General features: G+C 43.0%; 2 protein-coding genes across 2 annotated transcripts in view; one reads left to right on the top strand and one right to left on the bottom strand.

Annotated features, from left to right (window-relative positions):
• Positions 1-3521: 3521 nt before the first annotated feature.
• The window catches only part of LOC120066137 (non-muscle caldesmon-like), a 58098-nt gene continuing 45286 nt past the window's right edge, over positions 3522-16333 (bottom strand). The window contains exon 12 of the mRNA XM_039017279.1: positions 3522-4149. Within this exon, the coding sequence (XP_038873207.1) occupies positions 4127-4149 (23 nt within the window). The 3' untranslated portion in view covers positions 3522-4126. The remainder of the gene's footprint in view (positions 4150-16333) is intronic.
• On the top strand, positions 11393-15376 carry LOC120066136 (mucin-2-like). Its single transcript, XM_039017278.1, has one exon. The coding sequence runs from the start codon at positions 11393-11395 to the stop codon at positions 15026-15028; it is 3636 nt and encodes a 1211-aa protein (XP_038873206.1). The 3' UTR covers positions 15029-15376.

Below are 16333 nucleotides of genomic sequence, written 5' to 3'. Positions count from 1 at the left end.
GCTTCTTGAGCTGAGCTAGCTCATGCGTTCCTGCAGGGGGCGCCACTCTGAAAGAGTATTTTTCAGAGAGGAGGATCTGGTCGCCGCAGCGAGGGGTGGTGATATCTAAGGTGCTATGGCCACCCCCTGACTGGCTGACGGTCGAAGTTAGCGCGCTGTCACGACGGAGCACATTCTGAGTTTAGGGCTCAGATTTTATTTTTGGACTGCCATGGAGACTGGCCCTTCCATTTGTAGGAAGGGGGTATAGTTGCGCTCAACATGAGCCTTCCGCTCTGAAACTCCGGGCTGGGACAAGCAGGCAGCAGCCGGCCGACCCCCAAGCAGCAGTCACACAGGTAAATACACTACAATTTCTTTTCGACAGCTCGTAGTAATGTGTTTATGCTATTGGCTGGGTGGCAGAGCATTGAGACAGGTTTCGAGCTGTTGAAGCCAGCCTCCAGGAGGCTGTACTGTATACTGTAGCCCCATTATGGCTACAACTATTTGACATGTCTTTAAAGAGCAAAGGGATTTTCGATGCAATGTTAAAGCTTTGTATTTCGGGTGTTGCATTCCAAGAGTCATAACTGGAACGAGATAATATCATGGTTAAAACAATAATGGTTTATGTTCTGATACTCCTACATGATACTCCTATACTACGTGTATATGTTAACCTATGAACATATAACACAGGGTGGTAGCATGTTTATTGTTGAAGTACAAGCTGGTACAGTGTTTTAAGTTGAATCTGTAAATGTTTTTGCTTTTTCAAATGTAAGGGGACTCCCCTGTCCAGCGTGTTTGTCAACGGTAGTAAGCATTACCTGGTAAGCTCAATGCTGTTATATTTGTATAGCTTTACTGATCATGTGCTCATAAACTAAATGCATGTGCATGTTTTTAGGGGTAGGGGATGGGAGATTTTTCTTCCCACCTAAGGTGGACACCCAAAAGCCATTGTATGATGCATGGCTATTATTACCCTTTCCTCTTTTGAACTTGCATCTTGGAGGTGCTCCAAAAGCCTAACCTACCAGAGCCTTAAAAGGATGACCTCCTCTCATGTATCAGGAGGCAGGTCCAGTCTCTGTTACTGTAGCAGAGTGGCCCCTTTAAAACATGATCAGAAGCTGCCTACATTTGAGTTTGACTACTAGTAGAGGCCTCAAACAGCCATACTCAACTGGTGGACCGCGGTCCGGATCCAGGACCCAGAACGGTGTCAATATGGACCGCGTGCACTGACTTGAACTCAGTCGGGCTTTCAACTTAATGCTGCTGAAAGTTGTAGTAGTAGAATGCACAAGGTGCAATTTCGAAATTTGGTAGTGCATAGTCAGTTTTCCTCTTGTCATGTCATTCACTGACAGACCTTAGAGAGCTATTTCTAACCTGTCAAAAATATTGAGTTGATCAATTACTAGCCCATGTTAGCTAGATAGGTAAGTTAGGCTAACCAGTGGTCTAAATCTTGTGGTTATTCGACACGTCATTTTGACATGTCAAAATGTGTAGAATTGCAGGAAATGTGCTTTAAAACTGCACACTTTTCTCTCCACCCCATGGCAAAATAGGTAGAATTGCAGCAAATGAGCTTTAAAACGGCAATTTTTTTGTCTATGATCAACAAGAGTGGTGTAAACAGTTTTAACAGTTTGGGGTCACATGGATTGCGAGCTGTTTTTTTTCTCACTACACCAATAAAAGACAATATCCATCCGGACCTTTGCCACCAAGGACATTTGTGTGACCGTACCTTCTCAAATAGTACTTTAGTGTCCCTGGCCTAAATCATACAAACCTACATAAAAAGATTGAAGTAAAAAGGTATTTGATATGCCATTATACATGCAATTTCTATTATTAAACCAGACAGAAGGCTGTGAGAGATAAATATGATATCCTGATTTGTAGGCTTATGACATTCCTTTTCTATCTAAATACAGCTATCAAGGTCTGAACTTTAAAACTTTTACAGCCATCAAGGTTTAAAAAAGATACGGGTCAAGATCTTCCAATTATATCATTTGTTTACTGTGCATAAAAAAACTCTGACCTACTCAAATGACCATGACCACAAGTGACATCACGGGGGTCAAATGCTCAACATTCACTTTCACTCTCAATCAATACTTGGACCTGTAGGTTGCAGGCCAAGTATGTCTCCCAGTCAGTCCTCACACTGTCATAGTAACAGTATCTAACTGCCCAGACCTCAGTGTCACAGTAATCCAGAATATAAAAACATGTGATATACCAGCAACATAGTTTTTGGTGACTTGTTTGATCTTTATTGGTAATTTGTACAGTAAACCCACATGCACAAGTGTCAGTGTCTTCACACATTACTTTCCCTTGTTGTTATGTACAGTACAGTAATTAGACCAATATATGCTCTTAGGTTCTATCTGATATGCATAAGCAGCCCCTCAGTTATTTTCTCGGTTATTGATTTACTGTCCCCGTCGAGTGAAAGTGATGCACCCTGCCTGTACAGGACAGGACTGAGCATCTATAGAAGGGAGCAGGTGATCGGCTGCCCTCTCTACTCTCTGCCTAAAATTAGGCCAAGGAACCTTCCAGTATCAGCTGTGAGGCCTTAATTGCAGTGTGTTAAACTTGACTGCCCTCCTTCGCTTTCCACTCACTACGCCTCTTTATCCTCTGCAAATGGCAGTTGTCTAGCTGCGTAAAATGTACTGATAAAAATGCTACTAACCAAATACAAACATCATCGTATAAAATGCTTTATTTCATGTCAGAAACAAATAGGTTTAAGGTAAAGAAAGTTTTAACACAAAAAGCAGAAATTACAATATTGTCACATTAGTAGCATAAGTAAGGATGTGAAAACCCCCAGTGTGCAGCACTGAAAACAGAATCCTGGTTAAATGGCAGGATGAAATGTTAGTATGTGTGAAATAAAGTGGAAATAATACAACAGACAAGCAATGTTCTCTTACCAGGTTATTCAGTTACCTCAAAACAATTTGGCATTTCAATTCAGAATTTAATGCATGTAAAAAAAGAGATGAATCGCTTAAAAGCTAGCCAGTGTAGCCTAGTGTTTAACACCATATTCATGCTGATGTCTGGATAATCTCTGTGCTCAAATAAATGCCAGAAGAAACACTAATTTTAAACATGATATTACAAATAACGGGCTCAGTGATTAAACTTCCCAAACCTGGAAATTGGACAAGAGTTATTACCATTTCATATTCTAAGCTTAGATCTTATGTTCCTTTCTGCATAACTTCCAACATACATGTAAATGCATTCACCTAATACTTTTCAATGGCATAAACAAAGAAGAGAAACAACCAGTGAGTAAAAAAAACATTCATACTGTATGTACATAAACATATGTGACATATACTTTTGACAAGTAACCAAATATACACCGAGTGTACAAAACATTAAGGACACCTTCCTAATATTAATCCCTCCCCACACACACACTTTTGCCCTCAGAACTTTCTCAATTCGTCGGGGCATGGACTCTACAAAGTGTCAAAAGCATTCCACTGGGATGCTGGCCCATGTTGACTCCAATGCTGCCCACAGTTCGTGTCAAGTTGGCTGGATGTCCTTTGGGTGGTGGACCATTCTTGATACACACCAGAACACACTGTTGAGCGTGAGAAATTCAGGAACGTTGCAGTTCTTGACACAAACCGGTGTGTGAATGGCACACACACAATACATGTCTAAATTGTCTTAAGGCTTAAAAATCCTTCTTTAATGTATCTCCTCCCCTTCATCTACACCTATTGAAGTGGCTTAAACAAGTGACAAGTGGCTAAGGGGTCATAGCTTTCAACCTGGATCCTCTGATCAGTCTATGTCACGGAAACAGCAGATGTTCTTAATGTTTTGTACACTCAGTTTATGTCTGAAGATGAAATGGAATTGGGGAGTTCTCATTGCTTTGTACAAAGTGAATATACAGATACACAAAACAAAGCAACGGCTAACCATTTGAAAAGTTCTCTAAAGTTACCTACTAAAGGTGGTAGGAAAGGTATAAAGGTATGCTACTTCCGGATATCATCACAGGGCTTGCTGACAAGCTGACCGGTGTTGTTGAAGTTCATACCGTCTTGAGAAGAAAGTCTTTGCCACCAACACATGTTTTTCAATATTCACCATGGGGTAGGTCTGAAAAAGAAATAAAAAAGTATTCAGATGTTTGTTTACCAATGGTGTGTTGATTATGTTTTTGATGGTCAATGAATAAGTCAGCCACTGATCTACACTCGTAGAAAAAGTTTGGAAGACGAGGGTTCTTTGGAAGGCAAGGTTCTACATAGAATCCTTCTGAATTTGAATAAGCTTTTAATTGTATTTTTCTTTCTTTCTTTAGTGACTTGAGCATTAGTGTTTACCTGAGTGTTTAAACCTGAACCCTCTAGAGTTATTTTATTTTAAACTACCTAAAATGCCTTCGGAAAGTATTCAGACCTCTTGACTTTTTCCACATTTTGTTACGTTACAGCCTTATTCTAAAATGGATTAAATTATTTTTCCCCCTCATCAATCAACACACAATACCCCATAATGACAAAGCAAAAACAGGGTTTTAGAAATGTTTGCTAATTCAATCAAAAAAAAAAAAAAAAAAAATCCTTATTTACATAAGTATTCAGACCCTTTGCTATGAGACTCGAAATTGAGCTCAGGTGCATCCTGTTTCCATTGATCACCCTTGAGATGTTTCTGCAACTTTATTGGAGTCCATCTGTGTTAAATTCAATTGATTGGACATGATTTGGAAAGGCACACACCTGTCTATATCAGGTCCCACAGTTGACAGTGCATGTCAGAGAAAAAACCAAGCCATGAGGTTGAAGGAAATGTCCTTAGAGCTCAGAGACAGGATTGTGTCGAGGCACAGATCTGGGGAGGGTAACAAAAAAATTCTGCAGCATTGAAGGTCCCCAAGAACACAGTGGCCTCTTTCATTCTTAATTGGAAGACGTTTTGAACCACCAAGACTCTTCCTGAGGCCTCCCGAGTGGCGCAGCGGTCTAAGGCACTACATCGCAGTGCTAGAGGCGTCACTGCAGATCCGGGTTTGATCCCGGGCTGTGTTGCAGCCGGCCGATATGCAGCATTTACGGTGAATGCAGTCTCCTCTAAAGCGGGAACATTGCCTTTAAATTTCAGTTATGCTGAACTTTCCCAACGCAGATTGAATAGAGCCCTACCTCTGTAAAGAGGTAAATTAACACTCAGTGATGTAAAATAACCCCCTGTGTTGGTGTGTTGGAGTGTGATTGTGTTATTTTTACTCTGTGCTGAGTAAAACACTCAAAACCATGCCCATTATTATCATATTTTCCAGCATGCTCTACAGCAGGTCGATTTTTAGAAATGTTTGCCTAACTATCTGTGTTTTTGCATGTACAATTATTGACTGATCTTATGCTACATAAAGATAAATAACATAGATTTTTCTAAACTAATCCAATCTGTTAGTAGCAGGAATTATTGCACTCCTTACTGAGATGGTTGTTCCAGTTTAGATGGATTAGGTAGTCTCATATATACATTTTCCTTTCCCTGGCAGTCATTCCGAAAGCAGGTTGCAAGTGATTAAAAACAACTCTGGTCGATGTCCGCACCCGTGGAAATCTAATTAGCATAATAAAATCTCCATAAAAATCCGTCCGTTTAAGCTAGAGATATCTCAATCCACCGCATCCGACTATGTCGCACTTCTGCATCTGCGGTGAAAGGTGACAAAGCTAGAGTGGTGTTTTGTCAGACCATGAGACATCCCGAAAATCGGTTCTCTCACAAAATCGTCTGTAGTGTCCAAACGGTTTGGCCTACAAAACTATACTGAACAAAAATATAAACGCAACATGCAATAATTTCAACAATTTTACCGAGTTACAGTTCAGTTCAGGAAATCAGTCAATTGAAATACACTGCTCAAAAAAATAAAGGGAACACTAAAATAACACATCCTAGATCTGAATGAATGAAATATTCTTATTAAATACTTTTTTCTTTACATAGTTGAATGTGCTGACAACAAAATCACACAAAAATGATCAATGGAAATCAAATTTATCAACCCATGGAGGGCTGGATTTGGAGTCACACTCAAAATTAAAGTGGAAAACCACACTACGGGCTGATCCAACTTTGATGTAATGTCCTTAAAACAAGTCAAAATGAGGCTCAGTAGTGTGTGTGGCCTCCACGTGCCTGTATGACCTCCCTACAACGCCTGGGCATGCTCCTGATGAGGTGGCGGATGGTCTCCTGAGGGATCTCCTCCCAGACCTGGACTAAAGCATCCGCCAACTCCTGGACAGTCTGTGGTGCAACTTGGCGTTGGTGGATGGAGCGAGACATGATGTCCCAGATGTGCTCAATTGGATTCAGGTCTGGGGAACGGGCGAGCCAGGCCATAGCATCAATGCCTTCCTCTTGCAGGAACTGCTGACACACTCCAGCCACATGAGGTCTAGCATTGTCTTGCATTAGGAGGAACCCAGGGCCAACCGCACTAGCATATGGTCTCACAAGGGGTCTGAGGATCTCATCTCGGTACCTAATGGCAGTCAGCCTACCTCTGGCGAGCACATGGAGGGCTGTGCGGCCCCCCATAGAAATGCCACCCCACACCATGACTGACCCACCGCCAAACCGGTCATGCTGGAGGATGTTGCAGGCAGCAGAACGTTCTCCACGGCATCTCCAGACTCTGTCACGTCTGTCACATGTGCTCATGTGCTCAGTGTGAACCTGCTTTCATCTGTGAAGAGCACAGGGGGCCAGTGGCGAATTTGCCAATCTTGGTGTTCTCTGGCAAATGCCAAACGTCCTGCACGGTGTTGGGCTGTAAGCACAACCCCCACCTGTGGACGTCGGGCCCTCATACCACCCTCATGGAGTCTGTTTCTGACCATTTGAGCAGACACATGCACATTTGTGGCCTGCTGGAGGTCATTTTGCAGGGCTCTGGCAGTGCTCCACCTGCTCCTCCTTGCACAAAGGCGGAGGTAGCGGTCCTGCTCCTGGGTTGTTGCCCTCCTACGGCCTCCTCCACGTCTCCTGATGTACTGGCCTGTCTCCTGGTAGCGCCTCCATGCTCTGGACACTACGCTGACAGACACAGCAAACCACAGCAAACCTTCTTGCCACAGCTCGCATTGTGCCATCCTGGATGAGCTGCACTACCTGAGCCACTTGTGAGGGTTGTAGACTCCGTCTCATGCTACCACTAGAGTGAAAGCACCGCCAGCATTCAAAAGTGACCAAAACATCACCCAGGAAGCATAGGAACTGAGAAGTGGTCTGTGGTCACCACCTGCAGAACCACTCCTTTATTGGGGGTGTCTTGCTAATTGCCTATAATTTCCACCTTTTGTCTATTCCATTTGCACAACAGCATGTGAAATTTATTGTCAATCAGTGTTGCTTCCTAAGTGGACAGTTTGATTTCACAGAAGTGTGATTGACTTGGAGTTACATTGTGTTGTTTAAGTGTTCCCTTTATTCTTTTGAGCAGTGTACATTCATTAGGCCCTAATCTATGGATTTCATATGACTGTGCAGGGGTGCAGCCATGGGTGGGCCTAGGAGGGCATAGGCCCACTCACTTGGGAGCTAGGCCCACCCACAGGGGAGCCAGGCCCAGCCAATCAGAATTATTTTTTCCCCACGAAAGGGATTTATTACAGACAGAAATTCTCCTCAGTTTCATCAGTTGTCTGGTCTCAGACAATCCTGCAGGGGAAGAAGCCGGATGTGGAAGTCCTGGGCTGGCGTGGTTACACGTGGTCTGCGTGAGGCTGGTTGGATGTACAGCCAAATTCTCTAAAACAATGTTGGAGGCGGCTTATGGTAGAGAAATTAACATTAAAATCTCTGCCAACATCTCTGGTGGACATTCCTGCAGTCAGCTTGCCAATTGCACACTTCCTTAAAACTTGAGACATCTGTGGCATTGTGTTGTGTGGCAAAACTGCACATTTTAGAGTGGCCTTTCATTGTCCCGAGCACAAGGTGCACCTGTGTAAAGATCATGCTGTTTAATCAGTTTCTTGATATGCCACACCTGTCAGATGGATGGATTATCTTGGCAAAGGAGAAATTCTCACTCACAGGAATGTAAACTCATTTGTTCCTAAAAATTTGACAAAAAAATATTTTTGTGCGTATGGAACAATACTGGGATCTTTTATTTCAGCTCATGAAACATGGGACCAACACTTTACATATTGCGTTTATATTTTTGTTCAGTATATTATGACCACTCTATGGAACATGATGGTGTTCTCTGTTTGCTCTACGACTCCGTTTTGCCCACAAGTGTCTTGGGACTTGGTACAGTTGATCTGCCAACTTCTGTCTGTAGCATCTGAACAGTATGGGCTACACACTACAATGTGCAAAGGTGAGACTCTCACGAACATGTACATGTTGAGTGTTTAGTGCCAAAAATAGGGGTTTAAAAACATGTTAAAAAAATATATAACAAATGTTTCCTAATCTTTCTTATAGTGCCAAGCGAAAGTCTTCACCCCCCTTGGCATTTCTCCTATTTCGTTGCCTTAAAACCTGAAATTAAAATATATATATATATATATTTTTTTTATCATTTGATTTGCACAACATGTCTACCATTTTGAAGATGCAAAATGAAAAAAAATTGTCAAACAAACAAGAAACAAGACAAAAAAACAGAACTTGAGCGTGCATAACTATTCACCCCCCCAAAGTCAACACTTTGTAGAGCCACCTTTTGCAGCAATTACAGCTGCAAGTCTCTTGGAATATGTCTCTATAAGCTTGGCACATCTAGCCACTGGGATTTTTAACCAATCTTCAAGGCAAAACTGCTCTAACTCCTTCAAGTTGGATGGGTTCCTGCAATCTATAAGTCCTACACCAGCAATCTATAAGTCATACCACAGATTCTCAATTGGAATGAGGTCTGGGCTTTGACTAGGCCATTCCAAAACATTTAAATGTTTCCCCTTAAACCACTCGAGTGTTGATTTAGCAGTATGCTTAGGATCATTGTCCTGCTGGAAGGTGAACCACTGTCCCAGTCTCAAATCTCTGGAAGACTGAAACAGGTTTCCTTCAAGAATTTCCCTGTATTTAGCGCCATCCATCATTCCTTCAATTCTGACCAGTTTCCCAGTCCCTGCCGATGAAAAGCATCCCCACAGCATGGCGCTGCCACCACCATGCTTCACTGTGGGGATGGTATTCTCAGGGTGATGAGAGGTGTTGGGTTTGTGCCAGACATAGCGTTTTTCTTGATGGCCAAAAAGCTCAATTTTAGTCTCGTCTGACCAGAGTACCTTTTTCCATATGTTTGGGGAGTCTCCCACATGCCTTTAGGCGAACACCAAACGTGTTTGCTTATTTTTGTCTTTAAGCAATGGCTTTTTTCTGGCCACTCTTCCGTAAAGCCCAGCTCTGTGGAGTGTATGGCATAAAGGGGTCCTATGGAAAGGTACTCCAATCTCCGCTGTGGTGCTTTGCAGCTCCTTCAGGGTTATCTTTGGTCTCTTTGTTGCCTCTCTGATTAATGCCCTCCTTGCCTGGTCCGTGAGTTTTGGTGGGCGGCCCTCTCTTGGCAAGTTTGTTGTGGTGACATATTCTTTCCATCTTTTAATAATGGATTTAATGGTGCTCCGAGGGATGTTCAAAGTTTCTGATATTTTTTTATAACCCAACCCTGATCTGTACTTCTGCACAACTTTATCCCTGACCTGTTTGGAGAGCTCCTTGGTCTTCATGGTGCCGCTTGCTTGATGGTGCCCCTTGCTTATTAGTGTTGCAGACTCTGGGGCCTTTCAGAACAGGTGTATATATACTGAGATCATCTGACAGATCATGTGACACTTAGATTGCACACAGGTGGACTTTATTTAATTAATAATGTGACGTCTGAAGGTAATTGGTTGCACCAGATCGTATTTAGGGGCTTCATAGCAAAGGGGGTAAATACACATGCACGCACCACTTTTCCGTTTTAAATTTTTTCGAGTAGTTTGGAAACAAGTAATATTTTTCATTTCACTTCACCAATTTGGACTATTTTGGGTATGTCCATTACATGAAATCCAAATAAAAATCAATTTAAATTACAGGTTGTAATGCAACAAATTAGGAAAAACGCCAAGGGGGGTGAATACTTTTGCAAGGCACTGAATATCGCTCAGATATAGGACAAACACTTCAGAACAAACTTCCTTTAGATTTTTTTGGGGGACCATCTGTTGTTCCATGTAGTGAATCTGTTATTCAATGCGTTTGTATGAGCTAATAGCAGTAAGGCCCAACATTCTTTTCATCAAATCATTGTTTTATAACACCACCGCTATGGCCCTCAAAGAAAGGCATTATGGCATGTGTTATATATTGTAAATACTAATAAGGCTGGTGGAACCGTTCAGAGGGTTCTAGGAAGAAGACAAGGGTTCTTGGTAGAACATTTCATATACGGTTTTAGGAAGAAACTTAAGATAATAAAAGGGTTCTTCATAGAACCATTTATAAAAGGTTCTAGGAAGAACCCTTCACAGAGGGTTCTAGGTAGAACCCTACACAAAATGAAGAACCCTATATGGTTATTTTAGCACCTTTTTTTCGAAGTGTGTATACCGTTGACCCAGATGGGGGTGGAGAGCAGCTCTAAGGGGATGTTGAATTTGGGGGTGGAGAGCAGCTCTAAGGAGATGTTGAATTTGGGGGTGGAGAGCAGCTCCTAAGGAGATGTTGAATTTTGGGGTGGAGAGCAGCTCTAAGGAGATGTTGGATTTGGGGGTGGAGAGCAGCTCTAAGGAGATGTTGGATTTGGGGGTGGAGAGCAGCTCTAAGGAGATGTTGGATTTGGGGGTGGAGAGCAGCTCTAAGGAGATGCTAGATTTGGGGTGGAGAGCAGCTCTAAGGAGATGTTGGATTTGGGGGTGGAGAGCAGCTCTAAGGAGATGTTGGATTTGGGGGTGGAGAGCAGCTCTAAGGAGATGTTGGATTTGGAGGTGGAGAGCAGCTCTAAGGAGATGTTGGATTTGGGTGTGGAGAGCAGCTCTAAGGAGATGTTGGATTTGGGGGTGGAGAGCAGCTCTAAGGAGATGTTGGATTTGGGGGTGGAGAGCAGCTCTAAGGAGATGTTGGATTTGGAGGTGGAGAGCAGCTCTAAGGATACGTTGAATTTGGGGGTGGAGAGCAGCTCTAAGGAGATGTTGAATTTGGGGGTGGAGAGCAGCTCTAAGGAGATGTTGGATTTGGGGGTGGAGAGCAGCTCTAAGGAGGTTTGAATTGATTGTAAACTGCCCCTTTTCTTCTAACACAATACCGTATCATTGATAACCAAAGAAATATTCCTCACACTGTCTTATATTTTTTTCAGGGGGTTAAACTGCTCATGGCTGCCAGTTATAGCAATGTCCCTGAACCAGGCCTGCTGTCCCAGCAGTACCCTCCAGCTCTACTGCCCAAGCCTGGCAAGGAAAATGTTAGACTCCAGAAACTACTCAAGAAAACGGAGAAAAAAATCAAGAAAAAAGCTTCCCCTGAAATGGCAAAGACACCGGTCCCTTTCCGCTCAAACCTCTCCCCTGTGAATGAAGCAAGCCCTGACTTGGAGCACAGTGACCACTCAACCCCTCCTAAAACCCCAGAGGCACCCTTCAACACACAGCACCCCAGATTCGCTGTCAGGCCAGCCTATCGGCATGTGCCATCCCCTTACCCGCAACAACAAGGAGCCACTTTTGGTGGTACTACAAGGTTCTCCCCAAAGCCATATGCTGCTCAAGCCCCCACCTTCCCCCAGCATGTGGCCCCACTCTACACATTTACTCCAACAGCCCCATCACCCATTCCAGGGCCAGTCTCGCATGCAGTGGCACCCACAACGCCTGTGCCAACTTCCTCTGTGCCTGAAGTGACAATGACAGCTGCTGCTCAAATTGCTCCTCCAGTCCCTGCTCCAGTTGCTCTTGTCACAATCACTTCTGCTGCCACACAACCTACTCTGCGACTAGCCCCAGTAGTAATACACCGCAAAAGTCCAAGTCCACGGTTTAAAGCTACCGAAGCTACACTAAAAGCACCCAAACCAATGTTTGATGTCCGTCAAATTCGGGTATATACTGCATCTAAGTCCCCCCTGCATGATTACACTGGAAAGACATTTACTGCAGACACATTACCTCGGAGTAGAACACCCACATCAGACATCAGAAGGGTAATAACACCAACAGCTGAAATCAGAAGGAGTGCAACACCGGCATCTGAAGTGAAAAGCAATTTAACTTCGACATCAGAAATCAAAAGGGTTGCAATGTCTAAAATGAATTCAGGTACAACGCCGACATCGGAAATCAAAAGAAGTTTAACACCGACACCTGAAGTCAAAAGGAGTGCAACACCTACATCTGGGGTAAAAAGAGGTTTAACGTCCAGACCTGAAATCCAAAGGAGTGCAACGCCTACATCTGAAGTGAAAAGAGCTAAAACGCCAACTCATGACTTTTTAACACCAAGAACTAATTTAGGTCGACCTAAGACACCCTCATATCATGTGTCCCGTGCCAAAACACCTGTTATTGAAATATCAAGACCCAACCCACTTTTATTTGCTGTCTCGCCAATTACTATAGATGCACATAGATCTAAAACACCAACACCTGGTTCTAATTCTGCCAATCCATATTTGTCTGGTTCTCAAAATCTGCCAACGTCTGAGCCTTCAAAATCACCATCAACTAGTCAGGGTGCAAGAACTCCGAATGGGGAAGTGACATCAAAAGAGACTCCTACAGCTAAATCACCTCCTGAAAACACTTCAAAACCAGAGGCTCCTCGACAAAAAGTTCCAATAGTTGAGTCTACCAGACCAAAGACCCCTACAGCTTCATTAGGCTATCAAAGACCAAAGACCCCAACAAATGTCACACCAACTCCTACAGCACCCTCATATCAAAGACCCAAGACTCTAACCAAAGAAACCCTAAAGCCTACAGCACCCTCATATGGGTACCAAAGACCCAATACTCCAACAATTATCACACCAAAGCCTACTGCACCCTCCTATCAAAGACCCAAGACTCCAACAAAAAAAACACTAGAGCCTACAGAACACTCATATGGGTACCAAAGACCCAAGACTCCAACCAAAGAAACATCAAAATCTACAGCACCCTCAGATGGGTATCAAAGGCCCAAGACTCCAACCAATGAGACACCAAAGCCTACTGCACCCTCCTATCAAAGACCCAAGACTCCAACAAAAATAACACTAGAGCCTACAGAACCCTCATATGGGTACCAAAGAACCAAGACTCCAACCAAAGAAACATCAAAATCTACAGCACCCTCAGATGGGTATCAAAGGCCCAAGACTCCAACCAATGAGACACCAAAGCCTACTGCACCATCATATGGATATCAAATGCCCAAGACACCCTCGAATGAAGAGCCTAAACCTATGACTCCAACAATCGGGTATCAAAGGTCAACAACACCAGTAGTTGGGTATCAAAGACCACAACCACCAGCAGGTTATCAAAGACCAAAGACTCCCACAGCTGGGGTATCATCCATAGGATTTCAAAGGCCCAATACACCAACATATGTGGCCCCTAAACCAACCCATACATATTATGGGTTGACTCCTGCTGCATATGTTGCCCATGGTGGAATCCAACGTTTCTCACCTTCATTCGGCATATCCAGGTCTAAGACGCCGACTCTAGAGGAATCTAAAACCACAACGCAAGAGTTGGAAGCATCTAAAATACCTACCCAAGAGTTACTTGTAAAAACACATCCTTTGCCCATGGTGTCCAACCAGGAAGCATCCTCCAAAGAAAAAATCACTTTAAATGAGGCCATAATATCCACGACTCCAGCAGTGAAGCTTCTGCTTCCAATCATTGTTGTTACACAAGCTGAAGATGTCTCAGAACCAAGCGTTTCCACAGCTGTGACCAGCAAAATGGCAACTCCTGTTCCAGAAACACCAAAGGTTAAAACTGTGGCCAACACAAGACCATGGGCTAAATCTCCAACACTTGAGTTTAAGAAACCAGAGGTTAAAACCCCAACTTATGGAGTCATCCCAAAACCCAAGACACCCACCACAGAAACCCAACACCCCGTGCCTTCTGCTGGAAACAAAGATGCCAGCAAGACAATACCTCCTGTCTCAAAAACAGAATCTCCTGTGGCTAAAGCCAGGGTACAACAAAAAGAGTTAAAGGAATCACCAGAGCCTAAAACGCCCACCAAAGCAACCTCTGAGTCTAAACCAGGAGGGACAAAGCCGACTACTTCTTCTTCACTTGGAAAGACCTCAGCTCCTGAGAAGCCTTCGGTGGCTGTTCAGTCTCCGGCTAAACCAAAGGATAACCAGGAAGCCCAACCTGAAAAGGCGGTATCAGCTCCAACCGCAGCATCAACAGAGAAGGAAGAGGGAAAAGACTCTTTCCCAGCAGCTGCACCTCTTCTTAAAGTGATCCAAAAGCCAAAGGGCATGATGAAGTCTAAACTTAGTGGTTGGTCACGGCTCAAGAAGCATATGGTGGTGGAAGAAGAACCACCTACGTTCCCAGAATCAAATCCTATGAAAGACACCGCAAAGGGAACTGAGCAGGAGGGAGGTGAAGCGAAAAAGGATGAAACGGTGTCATTTAAAGACATGGTGGCAGCTGTAACAGCTGACGATCCTCCCAAGGCAGCTAAGAAGTGGGATTCTCTTCTCTTTGATATGTTCTCATCTAAAGAGAAGATTATGCAGGTGATTGAAGCTAGCAAAAGTGAGGAGGAGAAAAAAGAGCAGCCAAAGGATGGACCAAAAGAAATTCCATCCTTCGCCCATCGTCTGCCTGTCCTCCTTTTCAGCCCAAAGTTTGATGCCAAAAGGCTAAGAGAGGCTGCATCAAGGCCACTTACAAAAATTTCGACAGTGTTTGAGATGGGTCTCATAGGGCGTAAAAATAAAGATGAGGAACCAAAAGACTTTAACAGAACAGCTAGAGGGTTCACTTGTCCTTAAACCATGTCTCTTTGGACTGGTAAAGATGAAACAGAAGAACCTTTTGAAAAATTCTGTTACATTTTTTTGTGTACAGGTGTAGAAATAGTAGTCATAATGTACAGGTCCTGTGTAATAGTCTCTCTGCTTGACACAGGGTACAATATTTAAGACGGTCTCATAGAGAATGTGGTCTGAACTTTATACTTGAGCACTGATTGTTCTGTTGTCTGACTACGTTATGGATGTGTCTGAATGTCTCTTTCTCTGACAGTATGAAAATATTACCTTGAAAATCAGAGCATAAGGAAAAATATATTTTTGTCTTAAAGGAATTCAGACATCTCGTGAGATTAAAATGTACAAAGATTAAGTAAATCTCAGAGCTTCTTTTTTGTCCACTGTTAAACCATGATAGGAGAATTAATTACTTTTTCAGACCTCCTCACATCTTTTTTTCAAAAGTGGTCCTGAGACTGTAGTGTAATGTATTTAGGTACACCACTTACTGAAAACTAGACTGTACAGTATATTGATGCAGGATTTGGTTATCTGGAGAAATTTGACTCCAGGAGATTCAGAGTAATGTAAACAAATAAGGATGAAAAAAGGAGGAGAGGATGAAAGTAGAAGGAGTGTATATTTCTCCAAATGGTGCTATTTCCGTACGTTTTTCAAATACACCTTAGATATTCAGGCGCTTCTTAGAAGTTAAAATGTTTGATTACACTGCATATGCTAATGCCAGCTTTGCCATCTTCCTTTTTAGGAGTACAGGTCAGTGAGAGTGTTATTTGAGAACTTGGGTTGCTAACTCCTGGGGGATGAGGCAACTATATGAAGGAAGTGTTTTGACTGTTGGCATGGATGGATGAGGGGTCAGGGGGAGGCCTTGTGGGATATGGAGGCAAGTGATGATAAATGCGAAGAAAAATGTATACAGTAAGTACTTAGGGCAGATTCCTAATTTGAGATCCACGAATTTCCCATTGACATCAATGCAGGATTAACGTGAAAGTTAAATTTAGCATGTTTCACAGAGTTTTCAAATATGCAGCTTTCAAACGAGGGACCCAGAAGAGTCAAGAGCTGAGAGTGGCATTTAAACGAGGGACCCAGAAGAGTCAAGAGCTGAGAGTGGCATTTGACCTTAAGGTTCTCTAGGTTCGTCAGCTTGTTATTGATGCTTTACGTTTGTGTTTCATGCATGGACTATATAAAAAGATTAAGAACATTGTCTCCTATTGACAGAGTGATGTTCAACCGTTTTGCAATCTGATGTTTATCTGTATAAGTGTACAGTAAATGTTATTTTCTATATATTTT

This window comes from Salvelinus namaycush, chromosome 21 (genome assembly GCF_016432855.1).
Source record: "Salvelinus namaycush isolate Seneca chromosome 21, SaNama_1.0, whole genome shotgun sequence".
Lineage (NCBI taxonomy): Eukaryota > Metazoa > Chordata > Actinopteri > Salmoniformes > Salmonidae > Salvelinus > Salvelinus namaycush.
Note: the sequence above shows the minus strand (reverse complement) of the source record. Positions and strands in the feature narration are given on the sequence as shown.